We start from the raw sequence: 19,385 nt of genomic DNA, 5'->3' as shown, positions 1-19,385 counted from the left end.
AGTAATGGATAAGAACACCGATGCTGACTTTAGGTGATAGCCTGCAGTATACATAACCATTAGAAGCTTAACGCTACTATGGTTTTACTTTAGTTTATTGACTGTTGTGTCATGGTGACATGAGGACGAAATGTCCATGTTTTATGTAAAGCATAAAGTGGTTTCATTTAGAGTTTTCTCAGGTATACACTTTATAATGTATTATACCATATACACACCATATACATCCTCTTTTAGGGATCATTTAAAACCTCCAGCTGAACCTAAATGTTCTGTGGGCATGTCGTACCATAACTCATTTCTTATCTTTTAACTTTTAACGGTAGGTAAAAAGGCAGAATCCTAAAAATGAATTTCCTTGACTGGTCTCTTATTTTATACATTAGTTTGGTAAATGTGTACATGCAGATGTCAGATGAAAGCATCAAAGGATGAATGGATGAGCATTTTCTTAATTGCATGGTTAATAAAGAACACGTGTGAAATCAGCTCGTACAGTAATCGTTCAAAGTAAAAAATATGTGCAAAAAAATAGTTGTATAGTGAAATTTTGCTGTGGCACAAATTTGCATAATTTGATATTGTTCTCAAAACAAAATCTAGGGCTGAAATAGCAAAAAAGAATTGTTCCATTGTGTTTGACGTGCTACATTTGTATAGGCTTCCATCACAAGATCACAGACGATGTAGTGGGACTATGGGGATACTACCTACATGTCCTCAAGTACGTTTGGGATGTGACTTGAATTATTTGTTTTATTTTGTGTGACTTACCTTTGAAATGGAAACATTTCGAAAGCTGGAAAACAGGATGGGATACTGGATATAATGTCCACCATGGAAAATCTGAAATACATGAGGCATTTGGGAGAAATGCACAACAGTTCATTCTAGAATAGACTCGCCTCTCTCTGCGTGTTGTGTTTTTCAGAAATGTTTGCATGAATCAATATTGCTCTGCAGGAACGCTGTTGAAATAAATCTCTAGAGTGAAAAGTTGCAGTATTTATTTTTCTGCCACGAGAAAATACTTATTGTATGTTAACAGAAGCAAACACACTGGGCCCTGTTTCCCCCTCTGCCACACCCACCACCCCCTCAGAAACACACTAGACTGATCAGGAGAAAAATAAATTCAGTACTTTTTTGTCTTTAAATAAACATCAATGCATTTTGAAAGCAGCAGTCCAGTTCTGTTGCCTCTCAGCAGCTGATATATTCCCATGAGTAGATATTTCATAAATCTGTTATTTATGTGTTTTGTTATTAGTAACGTTATGGGATTTGCTTGTCTTTCTGTGCCGTGTAATTTTGTTGTGGAGTTTGTCTGTAGAACATGTGCTGCCAGAACTCATCTCTTATTCAGTCCATCCAATAGAACGCTGTCTTCCCTAAACTTTCCTCTCCTTTCATTCAAAATGAAATAAAGCAATCTGAAATTAAGCTTGAATCTGTTGTGTGGCTTTGAAATGTATGGTGCCTGAGAGGCTGCAGCATGGCTGGCTGGTGGCGACAGAAAGGAGATGTGCTACTAGACTAGATCACGGTGGAAATGACCACTCTGTGTTGTGTTGAAAGTATAATTCATCTGGATGAATCATGGTTCTGGTGTTTATTTAAAAGGTATTTTAGAGAGCCCACTCAATGACGCCCCACTCAATTCTGAAACCACTGATGCATTGTTTCTGCTCAGTTGTAATGTACAGTAAAGTGATTCTATCCAAAACAGGGCTGGTCTGTATTATACAATCCCAGATGGGATGTTGGCAAACGTGACCCAGGATTTCTAGTTAAACCATGTTAAACCCTCACTACTAACCAATAACTACTTGCATAAGGCTTATGTAGTCTAATAATGTAGAGTGTAGTTCGGAGACAACTGGCAACAAAATGTTGTTAGCTTATTTGAAATGCAGTATATATATATATATATATTTATTTATTTTTTTCTCCCCAATTTCTATCTTGTCTCATCGTTGCAACTCCCCAACGGGCTCGGGAGGCGAAGATCGAGTAATGCGTCCTCCGAAACATGACCCACCAAACTGTGCTTCTTAACACCTGCCCACTTAACCCAGAAGTCAGCTGCACCAATGTGCCTGAGGAAACACTGTTTACCTGACAACGAGGTCAGCCTGCAGGCACCCGGCCCGCCACAAGGAGTCACTAGAGCGTGATGAGCCAAGTAAAGGCCACCAGCCAAACTCCCGATCACGCCCGGTTGTGATACAGCCCGGGATCAAACCTGGGTTTGTTGTGACACCTCTAGCACTGGGATGCAGTGCCTTAGACCGCTGCACCACTCGGGAGGCCTGAAAAATATTTGATATTCTTTCTGGGGCCTACATTGTGTATCACAATGATGAAGCGTGTGAAGATAATGAGAAGGGGTGAGTGAATAGGTTGAGCATCAGTGCTTGAGACAACCAGTACCAGGGCAGGCCTGTGGATCTGCTTGGATGCAGCACAGCAGCTCACCCTGGCCAAGGCAGTGCTGCTGCTGCTGGAGTGGAAATCATCAGGACTGCATGTTCAGCATAGCAATTATTATAGAGCACTGCACTGCACACCTCACTGCCTCTCCACTCCACTGTCATGTTTACTGTCTCTACTGTAGCTGTGGCTAGCAGGGGGAGAGCGGCTGGGAGGATAACGGTTTGATACATCCTTAAATACTATCTGAATGTTACTTTTAATGAAAAAAATACAATGATGTTCAGTCTCCTTAGCTAATCATGCACACAGAGTGTAAGACCACAGAGATGACCTGTACAGATGTAGGATCTTAATTCAATCACCTTGTTGCAGGAAAACTTGTAGTGTATTCAAGGTTTAAAAAGGCTTCTGAAGTTTGTAATTTCCATTTAGAAAATTCAGACCTGATTTTGTGTATCAATACCGACAGAAATGTCCATTAGTTATAATCCACATTATAATTCCCATTTCCTGTTGCTGCAGGATTGTTTTCCTGCTGTAGCAAACTGGCTCAAATTAAGATTTGACATCTTTAGATGTGAATAAAAAGAGTGTGATACTGTATCCAACTCTGAGGGATATTAAACTGGCCACAGTGTGCCTGTTTATCCTGTGTGGAAGAGCCTTTATAAGAGCCTTGAGCAAGTGTGTAAGAGTGTGTGAACTCATTGCCAAGTAGAGAGAGGAATGGCTTACAGGTCTAGTGGAACTGTACATTTCATCTCCAAGTCCTGGAGGTTGGAAAACCTTGATTGGTAAACATGCAGGAGGCTTTTCACATCCACAAGAGTATATTGTTGGGAGCAAGTCCTCTACATATAGACATCTCAAATCAAATCAAATCTAAAATCAAATCACAGTTTTGCAGATGTTATTACAGATGCAGCAAAAATACTTATGATTCTAGCTCCAACAGTGCAGCAATATCTGCCAATACCAATAGACACATAATCCTAAAATTAACAAAAATAAAAAAGAGGGAGAACAAGAAATTAAGACATATCACACAGAAAAATATGTTTGGCAAAAAATAGATAACTGGTGTGAAATGGACTCAAATTATAAAAAATAATCTGACTCATGCAATAAAATATAATCTGACTCAAACTATAAAAAAAAAAAAATATGACTCAGATTAAGAAAAATTATCTGACTCAGATTATGAAAAATTATCTGACTCAAATTATAAAATAATCAGACAAATTATAACAAAGAATCTCTATTAGGAAATTCTCCATGAATAACTATTTTTCAAAGAGTAGATAGAGTCATGGTCACACGACAATAAAATATTAATGTGAAGGCGATTCCACAACTTCTTTCACTGAGGATACTAGGTCATTGAACCCAGGGGAGAGACGAAGCCATCCCTCATGGTCCAACATTTATCACTCTGTGTCCAATACGTCAACCTGATGCACTCCGTAATTCTCCAGGTTATTTTTGGGCTTCAACAACACAAGCCAATGTGTAATAGTGTGGTGAAATATTGATTTTCGATTGCGTGCTGCCAAAATGCTGACAAAGTACAGAGCTGTAACCTATGTCACAGTGATATACTGTGGGGGCACTTACATGATTTGCAAAGATGGTGTTTGATCTATACAGCTTGGATTGTTGCTGTCTGACTGGTGGTGCTTGTGTGCCTCAAATGTGTGACATCTGATTATGTAACAGAGAATTTGTGAGGGCAGATGTTTTGGCAGAGATAAGAGTTATAATGATGTTATTTTGTGATTTCACGTATTGTGCATTAGTCATAGGGCATAGGCAGGGGTGGACCCCCCCCCCCCCCCCACCTCCCTGGAAAAAAAATATTTTTGTTTTCTTTGTCGTTGTGAATCCACTGCCATCCTTAAATTCTCATATATGCTTCAGAATCAAACAGTTGCTCTTCTTGATTGTTGACCAACGACCAATCAACGGTATCGGGTCGCGCATATCCAGATAAGAGACCAGATTTTTTTTTCTCATTTTGCCAGGCACAACATAGTAGGCCTACTTTTATCATCCATGTAAATTACAGTTTGCCAGAACAACAGGCTACCTGACGATTTGATTGATCATTTTCATATTTCTGACCAAGTTTGGGTGGCTACTGTCTAAAGATAAGCAGCTGCAAACATGCCTTCAATATTATGGGATGAAGATGTAATATATTTTGGACAACGTATTACAATATTTGTGAGGAAGAACAGGGCAACCCTGCTGCCAATGAGCACTCCTCAGGCAGGATGTACTCACAAATGATGCCGTTGTGCGAATTTATTACGATATTTGTGAGGAAGAACAGGGGTACCCTGCTGCTAACGAGCACTGCAAGCAGGATGCACTCCAAAATGATGGCGCGGTGCAGAAACAGCATGCTTTGCATCAGATCCTGCAACCTCCATTTATAATATGCTACAAGCAGGCCGTATGATTGCTCTGGACTCCAGAGAAGTGACATGATATACCCCAAGTTGATATTGGCTGCTAACATGAATGAATTTCAGCTATAAATGCAGGTACAAAACGCAGTTCTGTAGTCTATTGTAACGGTTCTCTTCTTGGGAAGTAGAGGCGGACCAAAGCGCAGCGTGGTGGTTGTTCATAGTATTTTATTACGACACTATACATGAACAAACTAACGAAAAAAACAAGAAACGTGAGAACTCAAAACCTAATACAGCCTATCTGGTGAACACTACACAAAGACAGGAACAATCACCCACCAACAAACAGTGAAACCCAGGCTACCTAAGTATGATTCTCAATCAGAGACAACTAATGACACCTGCCTCTGATTGAGAACCATACTAGGCCGAAAACATAGAACTGACCCAAAACATAGAAAAACAAACATAGACTGCCCACCCAACTCACGCCCTGACCATACTAAATAAATACAAAAACAAAGGAAATAGAGGTCAGAACGTGACAGTACCCCCCCCCAAAGGTGCGGACTCCGGCCGCAAAACCTTGACCTATAGGGGAGGGTCTGGGTGGGCGTCTGTCCGCGGTGGCGGCTCTGGCGCGGGACGCGGACCCCACTTCACCATTGTCTCAGTCCGCCTTATTGTCCGCCTCCGTGGCTTACTCACCATGCCCACCCCTCTCAATGACCCCACTGGACAGAGGGGCTGCTTGGGACAGAGGGGCAGCTCGGGACAGAGGTGAAGCAGCTGCTCGGGACAGAGGGACAGCTGCTCGGGACAGAGGGACAGCTGCTCGGGACAGAGGGACAGCTGCTCGAGACAGAGGGACAGCTGATCGGGACAGAGGGGCAGCTGCTCGGGACAGAGGGGCAGCTGCTCGGGACAGAGGGGCAGCTGCTCGGGACAGAGGGGCTCTAGCGGCCCCTGGCTGACTGGCGGCACTGGCGGCCCCTGGCTGACTGGCGGCCCCTGGTTGACTGGCGGCACTGGCGGCCCCTGGCTGACTGGCGGCACTGGCGGCCCCTGGCTGACTGGCGGCACCTGGCTGACTGGCGGCACTGGCGGCCCCTGGCTGACTGGCGGCCCCTGGCTGACGGGCGGCACTGGCGGCCCCTGGCTGACGGGCGGCACTGGCGGCCCCTGGCTGACGGGCGGCACTGGCGGCCCCTGGCTGACGGGCGGCACTGGCGGCCCCTGGCTGACGGGCGGCACTGGCGGCCCCTGGCTGACGGGCGGCACTGGCGGCCCCTGGCTGACGGGCGGCACTGGCGGCCCCTGGCTGACGGGCGGCATTGGCGGCGCTGGGCAGACGGGCGGCGCTGGCGCTGGGCAGACGGGAGGCTCCGGCAGAGGCGCCGGGCAGACGGGAGGCTCCGGCAGAGGCGCCGGGCAGACGGGAGGCTCCGGCAGAGGCGCCGGACAGGCGGGAGGCTCCGGCAGAGGCGCCGGACAGGCGGGAGGCTCCGGCAGAGGCGCCGGACAGGCGGGAGGCTCCGGCAGAGGCGCCGGACAGGCGGGAGGCTCCGGCAGAGGCGCCGGACAGGCGGGAGGCTCCGGCAGAGGCGCCGGACAGGCGGGAGGCTCCGGCAGAGGCGCCGGACAGGCGGGAGGCTCCGGCAGAGGCGCCGGACAGGCGGGAGGCTCCGGCAGAGGCGCCGGACAGGCGGGAGGCTCCGGCAGAGGCGCCGGACAGGCGGGAGGCTCCGGCAGAGGCGCCGGACAGGCGGGAGGCTCCGGCAGAGGCGCCGGACAGGCGGGAGGCTCCGGCAGAGGCGCCGGACAGGCGGGAGGCTCCGGCAGAGGCGCCGGACAGGCGGGAGACTCCGGCAGCGCTGGAGAGGAAGGCTCTGGTAGCGCCGGAGAGGCGGGAGACTCCGGCAGCGCTGGAGAGGAGGAAGGCTCTGGACGGATGGGCCGGAGAGACAGCCTGGTACGGGGAGCTGCCACCGGAGGGCTGGGGTGTGGAGGTGGTGACGGATAGACCGGGCCGTGCAGGCGCACTGGAGCTCTTGAGCACCGAGCCTGCCCAACCTTACCCGGTTGAATGGTCCCGGTCGCCCTGCCAGTGCGGCGAGGTGGAATAGCCCGCACTGGGCTATGCAGGCGAACCGGGGACACCGTGCGCAAGGCTGGTGCCATGTAAGCCGGCCCAAGGAGACGCACTGGAGACCAGATGCGTAGAGCCGGCTTCATGGCACTTGGCTCGATGCCCACTCTAGCCCGGCCGATACGCGGAGCTGGAATGTACCGCACCGGGCTGTGCACCCGCACTGGGGACACCGTGCGCTCCACAGCATAACACGGTGCCTGCCCGGTCTCTCTAGCCCCCCGGTAACCACAGGAAGTTGGCTCAGGTCTCCTACCTGGCGTAGCCATACTCCCTGTTAGCCCCCCCCCACGAAATTTTTGGGGCTGACTCCCGGGCTTCCATCCACGACGCCGCGCTGCCTCCTCATACCAGCGCCTCTCCGCTTTCGCCGCCTCCCGTTCTTCCTTGGGGCGGCGATATTCTCCTGGCTGAGCCCAAGGTCCTTTACCGTCTAATTCGTCCTCCCATGTCCAATCCTCCTCGCGCTGCTCCTGCTGCTGCTTTCTCCTTTGCCCATTACCACACCGCTTGGTCCTGTTGTGGTGGGTGATTCTGTAACGGTTCTCTTCTTGGGAAGTAGAGGCGGACCAAAGCGCAGCGTGGTGGTTGTTCATAGTATTTTATTACGACACTATACATGAACAAACTAACGAAAAAAACAAGAAACGTGAGAACTCAAAACCTAATACAGCCTATCTGGTGAACACTACACAAAGACAGGAACAATCACCCACCAACAAACAGTGAAACCCAGGCTACCTAAGTATGATTCTCAATCAGAGACAACTAATGACACCTGCCTCTGATTGAGAACCATACTAGGCCGAAAACATAGAACTGACCCAAAACATAGAAAAACAAACATAGACTGCCCACCCAACTCACGCCCTGACCATACTAAATAAATACAAAAACAAAGGAAATAGAGGTCAGAACGTGACATCTATATTGCGTTTTGAAAATGCATCACTGTTTATGGCTGTAATGACAGGCTACATTTGTACAGCGACTGTGTGGGCATGTCCGTGTGTAGTACACATGTGTTTACGTTGGGGTCACAGGTTTTGTACCAGTCCTTAATCTGGGTCATGGGTCAAAAAGTTTGAAAACCACTGGGACACATGATAGTGACAACAAATGGAGTTGGGTTGGATAAAGCCTAGTAATGATAGGCTACAGTATTTCAAATGGAGTTGGGTTGGATATAGCCTAGTAATGATAGGCTACAGTATTTCAAATGGAGTTGGGTTGGGTATAGCCTAGTAATGGTAGGCTACAGTATTTCAAATGGAGTTGGGTTGTATATAGCCTAGTAATGATAGGCTACAGTATTTCAAATGGAGTTGGGTTGTATATAGCCTAGTAATGATAGGCTACAGTATTTCTTATCTTCTATGATGACTGGAATTGTGTTGGTCATTGTTAATAAGTGCAGCATTTATTCCAGTTCAAAATAGTTTAGCAAAATACTTTACTCATCAGATTGTGCTGCTTTCCTCTGTTCTTGTAATAATTGATGCAGGATATTTTTGGGGGGAGAGACTTTTTTTTTCACTGACCCCAAATGGTCTGTGCAAGGCCCTGTTGTGCATCCTTTATTTTGTGGCCCTGGGTGATGAGATTCTGAGTGACCTGCAATGGCATTGTGCTGCTGTGCTGAGCTGCTGAGATAGTGGGAGGGATTGTGATCGAATGAGCCTGTCAGAGTCCTGGGAGCTGAGATAACACTGCGCCCAGAGCTAAGGCTGCTGCATGCACGGAGAGAGGAAGAGGGAGTGAGAACGAGACAGAGAGAGCGGGAGAGAGAGGAGAGAGGAAGAGAGGGAGGGAGATGGAGAAAGAGAGTGAAAGAGTGAGAGAAGTGTGGGCCTTAGGCATAAACATTATAATGAGACAACTTAGCATGACAGCTCTCCCTGTCTCTCTTAACTTAATCTCTAAGATAAACAAGCGATTATTTATCTTAGATACAGCTAAAACGCTTGTCCTAACAAAACACTTGATACAGAGTTAAATGATAGCTCTCATAGGTCACTCCATTCACTGAAATGGCCCAAAGTCAAACAAGGTTAGCAATTATGAGGCTGGCATTTTGCTGTGTTTACAACTTACGCCTTTCTTATACCCAGTTAACATTTGAAAAGGCTTTTATAGTGGAACTGCCCTAGTTACATCATCATCTGATGAGTTCTACTGGGTTTACAACCTACGACTACGTTATATGAATTTCTCTTATACCCGGTCACAGCATTAACTGATGTGTCAACTTGTTGGATTCCACACATTGGTGATAGAGGACAGGGGTTGGGGAAATACTTACAGGATACTGTAGGAAAAATGTGAAATGTCATGGTATTTATGCAAGAAGCATTATTTCCACTGTCATAATGACTGAAATACAACCCACATTATGTTGGATGGTGCAAGTGTTTCATAATTGTCCAATGAGGCATAATACATGTTTTGTATTTTCCACCAAACTCTTAAGCATCTGTCATCTTCAGACAGACATCCAGCATCATCAGTCGCCTACAGGTGTAGGATCTTAATTTGATCTATATTGTCACAAGAAAATAATCTAGCCAAAAGTATGCTACATGAAAAGTGCTGCTGTTAATATACATGAATACCTTCGGAAAAGTATTCAAACCTCTTGACTTTTTTCACATTTTGTTGCATTACAGCTTTATTCTAAAATGTATAAAATTGTTTTTTTCCCCTCAACAATCTACACACAATAGCCCATAACGACGAAGCAAAAATGTTTTATTGACATTGACATTGACATATTAAAAGTAAAAATACTGAAATATCAAATTTACATAAGTATTCAGACCCTTTACTCAGTACTTTGTTGAAGAACCTTTGCCAGCGATTACAGCATTGAGTCTTCTTGGGTATGATACTACAAGCTTGGCACACCCATATTTGGGGAGTTTCTCCCTTTTTTCTCTGCAGATCATCTCAAGCTCTGTCAGGTTGGATGGGGAGCTTTACTGCACAGCTATTTTCAGGTCTCTCCAGAGATGTTCGATTGGGTTCAAGTCCGGGCTCTGACATTCAGAGAATTGTCCCCGAAGCCACCCCTGCATTGTCTTGGCTGTTTACTTAGGGTCATTGTCCTGTTGTAAGGGGAACCTTCGCCCCAGAGGTCCTAAGCGCTCTGGAGCAGGCTTTCATCAAGGATCTCAAGGATCTCTCTATACTTTGCTCCGTTCATCTTTCCCTCAATCCTGACGAGTCTCCCAATCCCTGCCGCTGAAAAACATCCCCACACCGTTACGCTGCCACCACCATGCTTCACTATAGGGATGGTGCCAGGTTTCCTCCAGATGTGACACTTGGCATTCAGGCCAAATAGTTCAATCTTGGTTTCATCAGACCAGAGAATCTTGTTTCTCATGGTCTGAAAGAATTTAGGTGACTTCTGGCAAACTTCAAGCAGGCTGTCATGTGCCTTTTACTGAGGAGTGGCTTCCATCTGGTGGCTTCCATTGGTGGAGTGCTACAGAAATGGTTGTCCTTCTGGAAGGTTCTCCCATCTCCACAGAGGAACTCTAGAGCTCTGTCAGAGTGACCATCGGGTTCTTGGTCACAACCCTGACCAAGGCCCTTCTCCTCCGATTGCCCAAGCTCTAGGACGAGTCTTGGTGGTTCCAAACTTCTTCAATTTAAGAATGATGGAGGCCACTCTGTTCTTGGGGAACTTCAATGCTGCAGAAATGTTTTGGTACCATTCCCCAGATCTGTGCCTCGACACAATCCTGTCTAGGACCTCTATGGACAATTCCTTCGACGTCATGGCTTGGTTTTTGCTCTGACATGCACTGTCAACTGTGGGACCTTGTATAGACAGGTGTGTACCTTTCCAAATCATGTCCAATCAATTTAATTTACCACAGGTGGACTCCAATCAAGTTGTAGAAACATCTCAATGATGATCAATGGAAACAGGATGCACCTGAGCCAAATTTTGAGTCTTATAGCAAAGGGTCTGAATAATTATGTAAATAAGGTATTTCAGTATTTTTTTTTGCAAACATTTCTAAAAAGCAGTTTTTGCTTTGTCACTATGGGGTATTGTGTGTAGATTGCTGAGGATTTTTTTCTCAAATCCATTTAGAATAAGGCTGTAACAAAATGTGTAAAAAGGTTTGAATACTTTCTGTGTGTTAGTGTGGGTTTTCAGCAAATTTATGTAAATCACAAAGTTCATCGGTACTTCCTGCAGTGCAGGAGCATTCTCAGCTACAAAAGTGCTCAAATTAAGATCCTACATCTGTATGCTAAGAGATCAAACTGTTAGCATATGGAGCTGCCATTCCAAATGGCTGTCCATGTGTAAACCCTTGTAATGAAAGGCAGCTAAATATAGTCTCATCTTCCATGGGTAGGAAACACAACAGCTGTTTGAATATTCTCTGTGAAATTGGCTGCTTAAAATGCAGATTTGCTCAGTTAAACCCTCTTCCTGGAGACAAAGCCACAGCTCTCTCACACAGGAATGGGATGCCCGTCTATTTTAGCAGGTGGGAACACGGTTATATTCTGAGTTCAACAAGGTGAGATATGCTCTGTGTGCACCACCCACCAGGTCAGGATGACACCCAGTTAAAAGTGAGGCAGACACGCGCAGTAAAACATTGAGAGCAGATTATTCCTGATAACAGAGGTAGAGGAATAGAAGAAAAGGTCACAGAAGGCGTCTGAACAGTTTGCAGAAGAATTATTCATACAAGGAGAGGGTGAGTGGTTCAACATGACAGTAGCAGTCTAGAATAGGGCAGTTATCGACAATTACTGTACTTACATAAAGAGAACATAAACAGCACGGATACATCCAGACTTCCCTTTGTTGAATGCAACACAAGTTCAACATATGTTCGAGCATTTTTTATACAGAATATCTTAACCTAACCTGTCCCACTGAATCACGGCTACTGAATCATGGATACCTCTAATAAAAGAGATGAATTATGATAAAAATGATCACATCTTAAAACAGGTGATGTACACAGGAATGTCAGATTTTATTCAAACAGGTGACAAAAAGGCAACAGTTACAAGCTGTTACAGACAATTAATTCCATGTGTCAGCCATCTCTTCCTCACACATATGTAAGACTGGAACACCCATACATTTCCTTAATGGACTGCATTAACAGAACCCAGTATAAAATCATAATCTCTGGAGCCAATGATATCAGGTCAAATTCAAAATCACTTCACACTGGGCACAGACGTCAATGCAACGTCTATTCCACAGTGGTTCAACGTAATTGAAATGACGTGGAAACAACGTTGATTCAACCAGTGTGTGCCCAGTGGGCTGAATGTACCAACCTTTGCAAACTTTGTGCAAAACAGACATTGTACCTTTTCCTCATTGAGCAGCACTACCACCATGTCAGCTGAACATTACATAAATAAATATGCACAACATGATTAAATCATAAATAGAAAATAAATATGCCTTTATGACTGAATTTAGATAGGCAGCCAAATTCTGATATTTCTTTTAACTAAAATGGTCTTTTGACCAATCAGATCTGAACTAGATCTGATGCGAAAAGATCTGAAGTGATTGGTCAAAAGACCAATTAGTGGGAAAAATATCTGAATTGGGCTGCCTGTGTAAGCGCAGCCACAGAAGCCTTTCTGGAGATCCATCACTTCCTCTGTTGCCCTTTAGTTCTGAATGATTACCAAAGCATACCACCAGGATAATCTGAGATGCAAAAATCCTTATAGTAACGTACAGAAATCTGAATTTCAAAGTAGCAATCTTGCAAAACAAGTCATATTATCAGGGGAGTGACTGGTTGGCCTTTCAATCACTGTTAATTAGGATGAATACTGAACTCAACTATTGTCCTCTCAAGGTTCCTATTAAATAAAGGTTCCTATCAAATAAGGAAACAATAGCAAGTCTGTCACACATTGTGAACACAAAAACATGTCAATCGTCATTTCAGTATTAAAAGGTAAAAAGACCAAACATAGATATACAACTTAAACAAAATAAAACATTTTGGTCTTTCAACAAAGCAAAAAAAGCACAACAAACCTGGCAACACAACTCTCAAGCTTCCACAGTGGAGACGGGCCAAAAAGACTACGGCCATCTGCAGGCAGACACACAATAAGAGCATTTGGCTTCACTGGTACAATCAATTCAGAATCATTAATAATACTAAAGTAACATGGACTCAATGTAAACATTCAAGAGATAAAAGAAAACATGAATAGAATGTTGCAGTTCTTCCACAGCCTCTTCTCTGGGGTGAAGGAGAGTATCTATCCGATGGCTGCTGCCAATGGGGTTTAGCTGTCAGGGAAACACAAGGGAACAGTGATACTGTTATAGAATTGGACAAAAATAATCAGTTGCTCAAGTTTACAGTACAGCTATATAGTAGCTAGGGTCACACACTGAAATAGACATGGGCGTGAAAGTACATACTTTCTGCACCACATTCACTCATTTATCTCGGGCTAAAATATATATTTTTACAACTGCAGAGAACATCAAATTAGTTTCAACATGGTAGGCTATGAATGTTAACCCAGAAGCCCTTGCAGCAGATTGAGGATATTCTTTTAGCACAGTTGGCAAATCAGTGTCATTTCTTTTTCACACCTTGTCCTGCCAGGGTCCCAATCACTAGGTAGGTTCTCATGTTCCACACAGATCATCTCACTGAGGGAAGGTCTGCCTGCACTCATCAACAGCAGAGCGACTGGCTGTACCTCTAAACCTTCCTGTTAGGATTCTTATATGGAATTCAAACCTCTTTAAACTTCAAAGTAATTATCATGGCTTTTCTGACATTTCTGTGCACAATCCCTGTCAAACGGACACTGTAGATTGTGTGTGTGTTCCTTAATCAACTAATAATCCAAATTGAATTTGGAATCCTCTAGAGCAGGGGGTGGCAGGTTTGAATCCCCGAGCCAACTAGGTGAAAAATCTGTCGATGTTTTCCCCTTGAGCAAGGCACTTAACCCTAATTGCTCCTGTTAGTCGCTCTGGATAAGAGCGTCTGCTAAATGACTAAAATGTAAATGTTAATGTTCCCAAACATTTTAGCTTTGCAATCCACCTTAAGTGTTTGAGCTGTGAAAAAACATACACAGACAGAACAAGTCAAAAATACAGTATAAAAACAATAAGTAAAAAAATCAAGTCTGGCAGTGGAGAGAAACATTTTACATTTTGAAGCTAATTTCCAGCAATTCTACACATTTTGCCGTGAAGTTTAAATAAATGTTGCTTTATAAAGAAGATGTTGTTCTGCAATTGTATACATGTTGCAATGGAGCTGGGAGAAAATGTGGCAGATCTTAAGCACATTTCCTGCAATTCTACACATTTTGACAGATTAGTGCTGTATTCCTACAGCTCAAACATTATAACAAAATCAATGGGGCCTGGTTGTCTAGCTCAAAGATTATAGGCTATTATTTACAAATATGTAGGTCCATTATATTTTCTACATATTTTCTTTTGGTTTTAATAATTTAAATTCACACAAAGCATTTTTCTATCCCAAAAATGTATCATCAATTTATTTACATGTTTTTTGGTAAAAATGCAATGGACAAAAAATTTAATCCCACGACCCACCTGGACCCCTGCCACAACCCACAAGTGGGTCCCGACCCAGTTTGGGAACAACGTGCTCCAGAGGATCATTAGCACGAACTTGTTTGAGTTAGATGTCACTTTGAACAATAGTCAAATCTTACCCTAAATCCTGTTTTAAACATACTGTGGGTAAAGATGCTCAACTCAACTTATGGAGAAAACAATTAAATCAACACAGTCTTAGGGAAGCCTAGCTGTTCCAAACACTAAAACAAGCTCTAACATGATGCACAATCACAGATCTCTCACAGTCTGACTGATGAGCATCAATGACTAAATACCGTCCTGTTTACAAATAAACCCGGAGCTCTTCCAAAGGACACACATCTATAGTTAGTACATTTTAAACCGTCTGGTCTCACATGATGAATGTAACATGTCAAGGGCATAGAAAATCACATACCTTCCATGGTGTCCAATTCCTTCTCTCCTGTCATCTGTTTTCTGGCATGTTCACACCTCTGAATGATTTATTCTGGAAAGGACAAAAGTGCAATATTTCAGAAACACTGCGCTAGTAGCCTAGATCTCAGATCAAAAAGTAATGATCTTTAGGCAACCCTATGTTTTAAGGGTCCATAATAAACCATTTATAAGGCATTTACAAACCGTTTGCTCACCATTTATTAATCATTACACCTACATTTGTAAATGTTAGTAAGATAGCTATTCACAAATGTACATATATTTCCTTAAACATTCTGTGTTTTGTTATTTTACCAGGTACTGCTGGAATGACAACTGCTACATCTACCTTGTGCTTTGGACATCTCATGGAGAAGTTTTCCTCGTTAAGCACACAGCCTGCAAAGATAGATAGAAAATAAAACATTTAGTCAACACAATGTTTCTTCGTTGACATAATTGTACATAGGCAGAGCAGGACAGCTTCCCACCTGACTGAGCTGCACAGCAGTAGTGGTACTTATTGGGGCACCCTTTCTGGAAGCAGCCCATGGTTGCACCTGCTGCGTGGCATGTTGAACACACCTGGAAAAGAAAGGACATGTAAAAAAGCATGTTTGCATAAAGCTGTATATGAGAGGCCAAGGAAACAGTGAAGGAGTAAGGCACTGTGTGTTACCTAGTCACAAGCATAATGGTCCTCTGTCTATCTGAGCTGCTTCAGTTTGACCTTATTCAGTTATGTTCTCATCTATGTTGCACTCGGAATACGCAAGCACAAATGCACATTATCTCAAACAAAGAGGTATCGTTGAATTTGACTCACTGTTTCTTGGGCGAACCGAACAGCCTCCTCCAAGCCGTAGAGCTTTCCTTTAACCAAGAAAACACCTGTGGACCATATGCCACAGTCCTCGTGGATCCAGCATTCATTGGTGTTGTGGGGCACCACAGGCAGACTGTGGCCGTCCATCATGCAGCCATTTGTTCTGAGCTTTTTGGCTGAAGGCAATGTGGAGCTTTCACTATCACTGACTGTGATGCAGCAGTCATCAACTACAGCCTCTACTCTAGGCACATTGCTCAGTTCATGTAACCCATTCTCCCCTACCTGACCACATAGGCCTATCTTACAATCTACAGACAGTTCACTGTCCTTGAATTCTTCCCTCTGGGCCTGCTGTTTGCCTTGTTCCTCCAAAGCAGGTTCAGTTGGATAGTAAGGTCCGTGTAGGTCCCCTAGGCCCACAGCATTAGCAGACCCACCACACAGGCAGCACACCATTAGGGGCTGACACTTACTCTTTGAGCTGAGGCGACCCAGACGATAACAAGACGTCTTAGGAACGACACCAGACAAAGACCCAGTTGGTTGTTGTTGCTGTCCTTTGTTCCGCCTCACATCCTTCTCCTCCTGCTGATCGTTGATCACTGTACAAGCAGAGTACTCCCTCTGCTCCATGTGCACAAAAGGGCAAAAGTCCTCTGATTTACTGGCCCTTTTGTCCTGTTTGTAGTTTGCATATTTCAGCTTGATTTCTGCCTCTTCATGGGAGAACATGGAGGATGAGCCGGCTTGTTTGTGTTTCTCCCTCCTCCGTTTTGTTTTACTTGCTGCTGCTTTTCTACTACTTGAGGCCTGCTTTGCTGGGCTTCTCTGGTGGGTTTTCTGCTTGGTTCCTGACCTTTTGCTCCAGGGTGAGGGCTTTGTCCACTCCTGTTGGATGTCTTCCACATGTGTTGCCTTGGTCCTTGACTCTGTAGCAGGTGATGATCCTCTCTGTGGCCTTCTAGAGGAACGTAGGCTCTCAGAGGGGTCCTGTCGAACTGTCCGACGGTCCACATCAGAGTCATCAGATTCTACGACACACCTGTACAGGTAGACAGTTGGCTGTAACCAAGACTCATCCTCTGAACTAGATGACTTCTCTTTTGAGTCCATTGTGTTGCCAGAATGTTCCTTGGGTAATACTCTACTTGAGTTTTTGGTATGTAATTTTGAATGATGGCGAGTGACATTGTTGATGAGTTTCTGAGGGCTGACCCCAGGCTGTATTGTTCTAGGATGTGGAGAAAGGATTTTTTTTACAACATTACTACCTTCACCTGTCAGACTTTTCTCATTTTGAACACCAACAGGTAAACTGTGAATCTTGTTCTTTTCATTGGTGATGGGAACTTCAATGACATCACTATCATCACTTGAGATATCCACAGGAGACCTGACATATTTCCCATACACAGCGGCTAATTCCGACAGGTTAAGAACAGGTTTTGCATTCACCGACATCTCCTCTGTGCTTTCAGATGAATCCTCTGAATATGTATTGTCAGGACTGGGGCAACTCAGTGTCTGGGGCAGTAGAAAACAACCTTTAGCTTCACCCAAAGAGACAGCGCCAGGGGACGGAGAATCCACTAAGGGACTAACAGATCCCCTGTCTAAATAGTCCTGAGGTGAGGGTGCTTCCTTAGAACTGGAAACAAGCAAAATGACATCAGAGTCACTCTGACTCTCGTCTCCCTCAATACTTTCAGAAATGGGGCTCTCTGCATTTAGGCTCTCTGTAGGGTGTGGCTCGTACAACCCTGAGTCCCGTAAGCTTCTGTCCATACCATTATGTAAAAGGGGGGAGCGAACACAAGTCCTAGTCCCGTAGGAAAGTCTGACACCTGTGTCTGTTAGTGTTTTCTCAGAGAGGAGCTGCATGCAGGGCATGGACACATGGTCGTCAGTGATGCTGTGCCAGCTGGGCTTCTTCATTAGGTCCAGAACCTCTGTGGTCCTGGGATTCAGATGACTCTTCCCACATCTCTTTGAGAGATCCAAAGCCATAGGATGAGGGTCTTGAGACGACAGCTCCATAACCTTAAGACAAATACAGTCACAAAGACGGTTAAGCCCATAGGTTCTTCAGTAGGCAAACTTCAAACCTAGCCTATATAGGTAGGATTTCAAAAGCAGCTTTTCTACACAATAGCTACAGACGTAGGATTTTACTTTGAGGCAGTTTGCTACAGCAGGAACATTATCATGAAGCAACAGGAAATGTGAATTATTAGCTATGTGGATTATAATAAATGAACATGTTTTGTAGGGATTGGTACGTTTTTGATTAGGGCAAATCATGTCAAGACATTTTAAAGCTAAATTACAAACTTTAGAAGCCTTTTAAAACCTTGAATACACTATTAAGTTTGTGTTTCCTACCGTGCAGGAAATTTCTCTGCAACAAAGGGTGATCAAGTTAAGATCCTACATCTGTACTATTAATGCATCACTATAACAACAATTTATCGTTAAACCAAGAATTAATATTATTATTGATGATTATTAATTTGCAACTCGTGACAGCAAATTCAGTCTACAAAATGTAAGGTCGCATTGCGTGATACCATTTCGAGAAATATTCTTTCTTTCTAACGTCGTTACTAGAGAAAAATGGGAGCTGCCCGTTCAACGTAGTACCGGTTATCTAGCCTTCGTCGTTCCTTGCTGCAGGTGAGTGCACTGATTGCGATAGGTGGCTAGTGGCTAGCTAGCTACTTGCATCCAGGCCTTTGTAAACAGTGTGTAAACAAAGCCGCAATATAACCACAGCTAACGTTAGCCAGCGACTGTGTTGACAACCCGACTTTAGCTAGCTAGCTGGAGTTAGCTCGCTATTCATCCATAATAACATGCGTTATAACAAACATGTTGCCGAGGACCCATTATATTGGAAAATAGTTGTAAATAAACTATTTTACCTACCTTATAGAAATTAATAAAGTAAGCTGAAAGAGCATCTCGTAGTTTACTTGCATTGGTAAAGAACTCAGTTGGCAGCTTGTGGTAAACGGGCAATGCATTATGGGAGAGGAGAGTTTTGTCAGTTTCATTTGATGTGGACCTGAACAAATATTTTATTAATAATGATAAATGTATGAATTTCCATTCATGATAAAAATGTAAATTTTTTCGTTGTAAAATAAAATATAATACATTCATAGAATATTTTGTATATTTCCCTGTCCTCTGACGATTTGATTATGTGATAATTATTCAGTAGCAGACTGATAAAAGGTCACACAATTATTTAAAATAAATCCATTTAATTTATCATTAGATTACTTGACATGAATAAAGAACATCAAAATGTGTACTAGCAGGATCAAGATAAACGCCTCCAAATAAAACCATCCACTTACAAACAAATAATACTTTTACATTATAGACTCAGACGGTACATACATACTTGTTCATGTAATTCACAGGTAAGAAAATAAAACTCAATCTGAGTTGTCTTTAGAAATATCCCCGTTCAATAACTGGATTGGACATAGCAGTGTAATAATTCTACACATTTTA

At 43.8% G+C, this 19,385-nt stretch overlaps 1 protein-coding gene across 1 annotated transcript; it reads right to left on the bottom strand.

Annotated features, from left to right (window-relative positions):
* Positions 1 to 11,994: 11,994 nt before the first annotated feature.
* On the bottom strand, positions 11,995 to 18,881 carry LOC139364970 (transcription factor 20-like). The gene is made up of 6 exons (XM_071102251.1): positions 18,789 to 18,881; positions 15,861 to 17,903; positions 15,526 to 15,619; positions 15,384 to 15,433; positions 15,033 to 15,104; positions 11,995 to 13,309 (listed from the first exon to the last, which is right to left on the bottom strand). The coding sequence occupies exons 2-5, from the start codon at positions 17,898 to 17,900 to the stop codon at positions 15,063 to 15,065; spliced, it is 2,226 nt and encodes a 741-aa protein (XP_070958352.1). The 5' UTR covers positions 17,901 to 17,903; positions 18,789 to 18,881; the 3' UTR covers positions 11,995 to 13,309; positions 15,033 to 15,062.
* Positions 18,882 to 19,385: the final 504 nt, after the last annotated feature.

This window comes from Oncorhynchus clarkii, chromosome 13, assembly GCF_045791955.1.
Source record: "Oncorhynchus clarkii lewisi isolate Uvic-CL-2024 chromosome 13, UVic_Ocla_1.0, whole genome shotgun sequence".
Lineage (NCBI taxonomy): Eukaryota > Metazoa > Chordata > Actinopteri > Salmoniformes > Salmonidae > Oncorhynchus > Oncorhynchus clarkii.
This window is presented reverse-complemented; position numbering and strand designations above follow the sequence as displayed.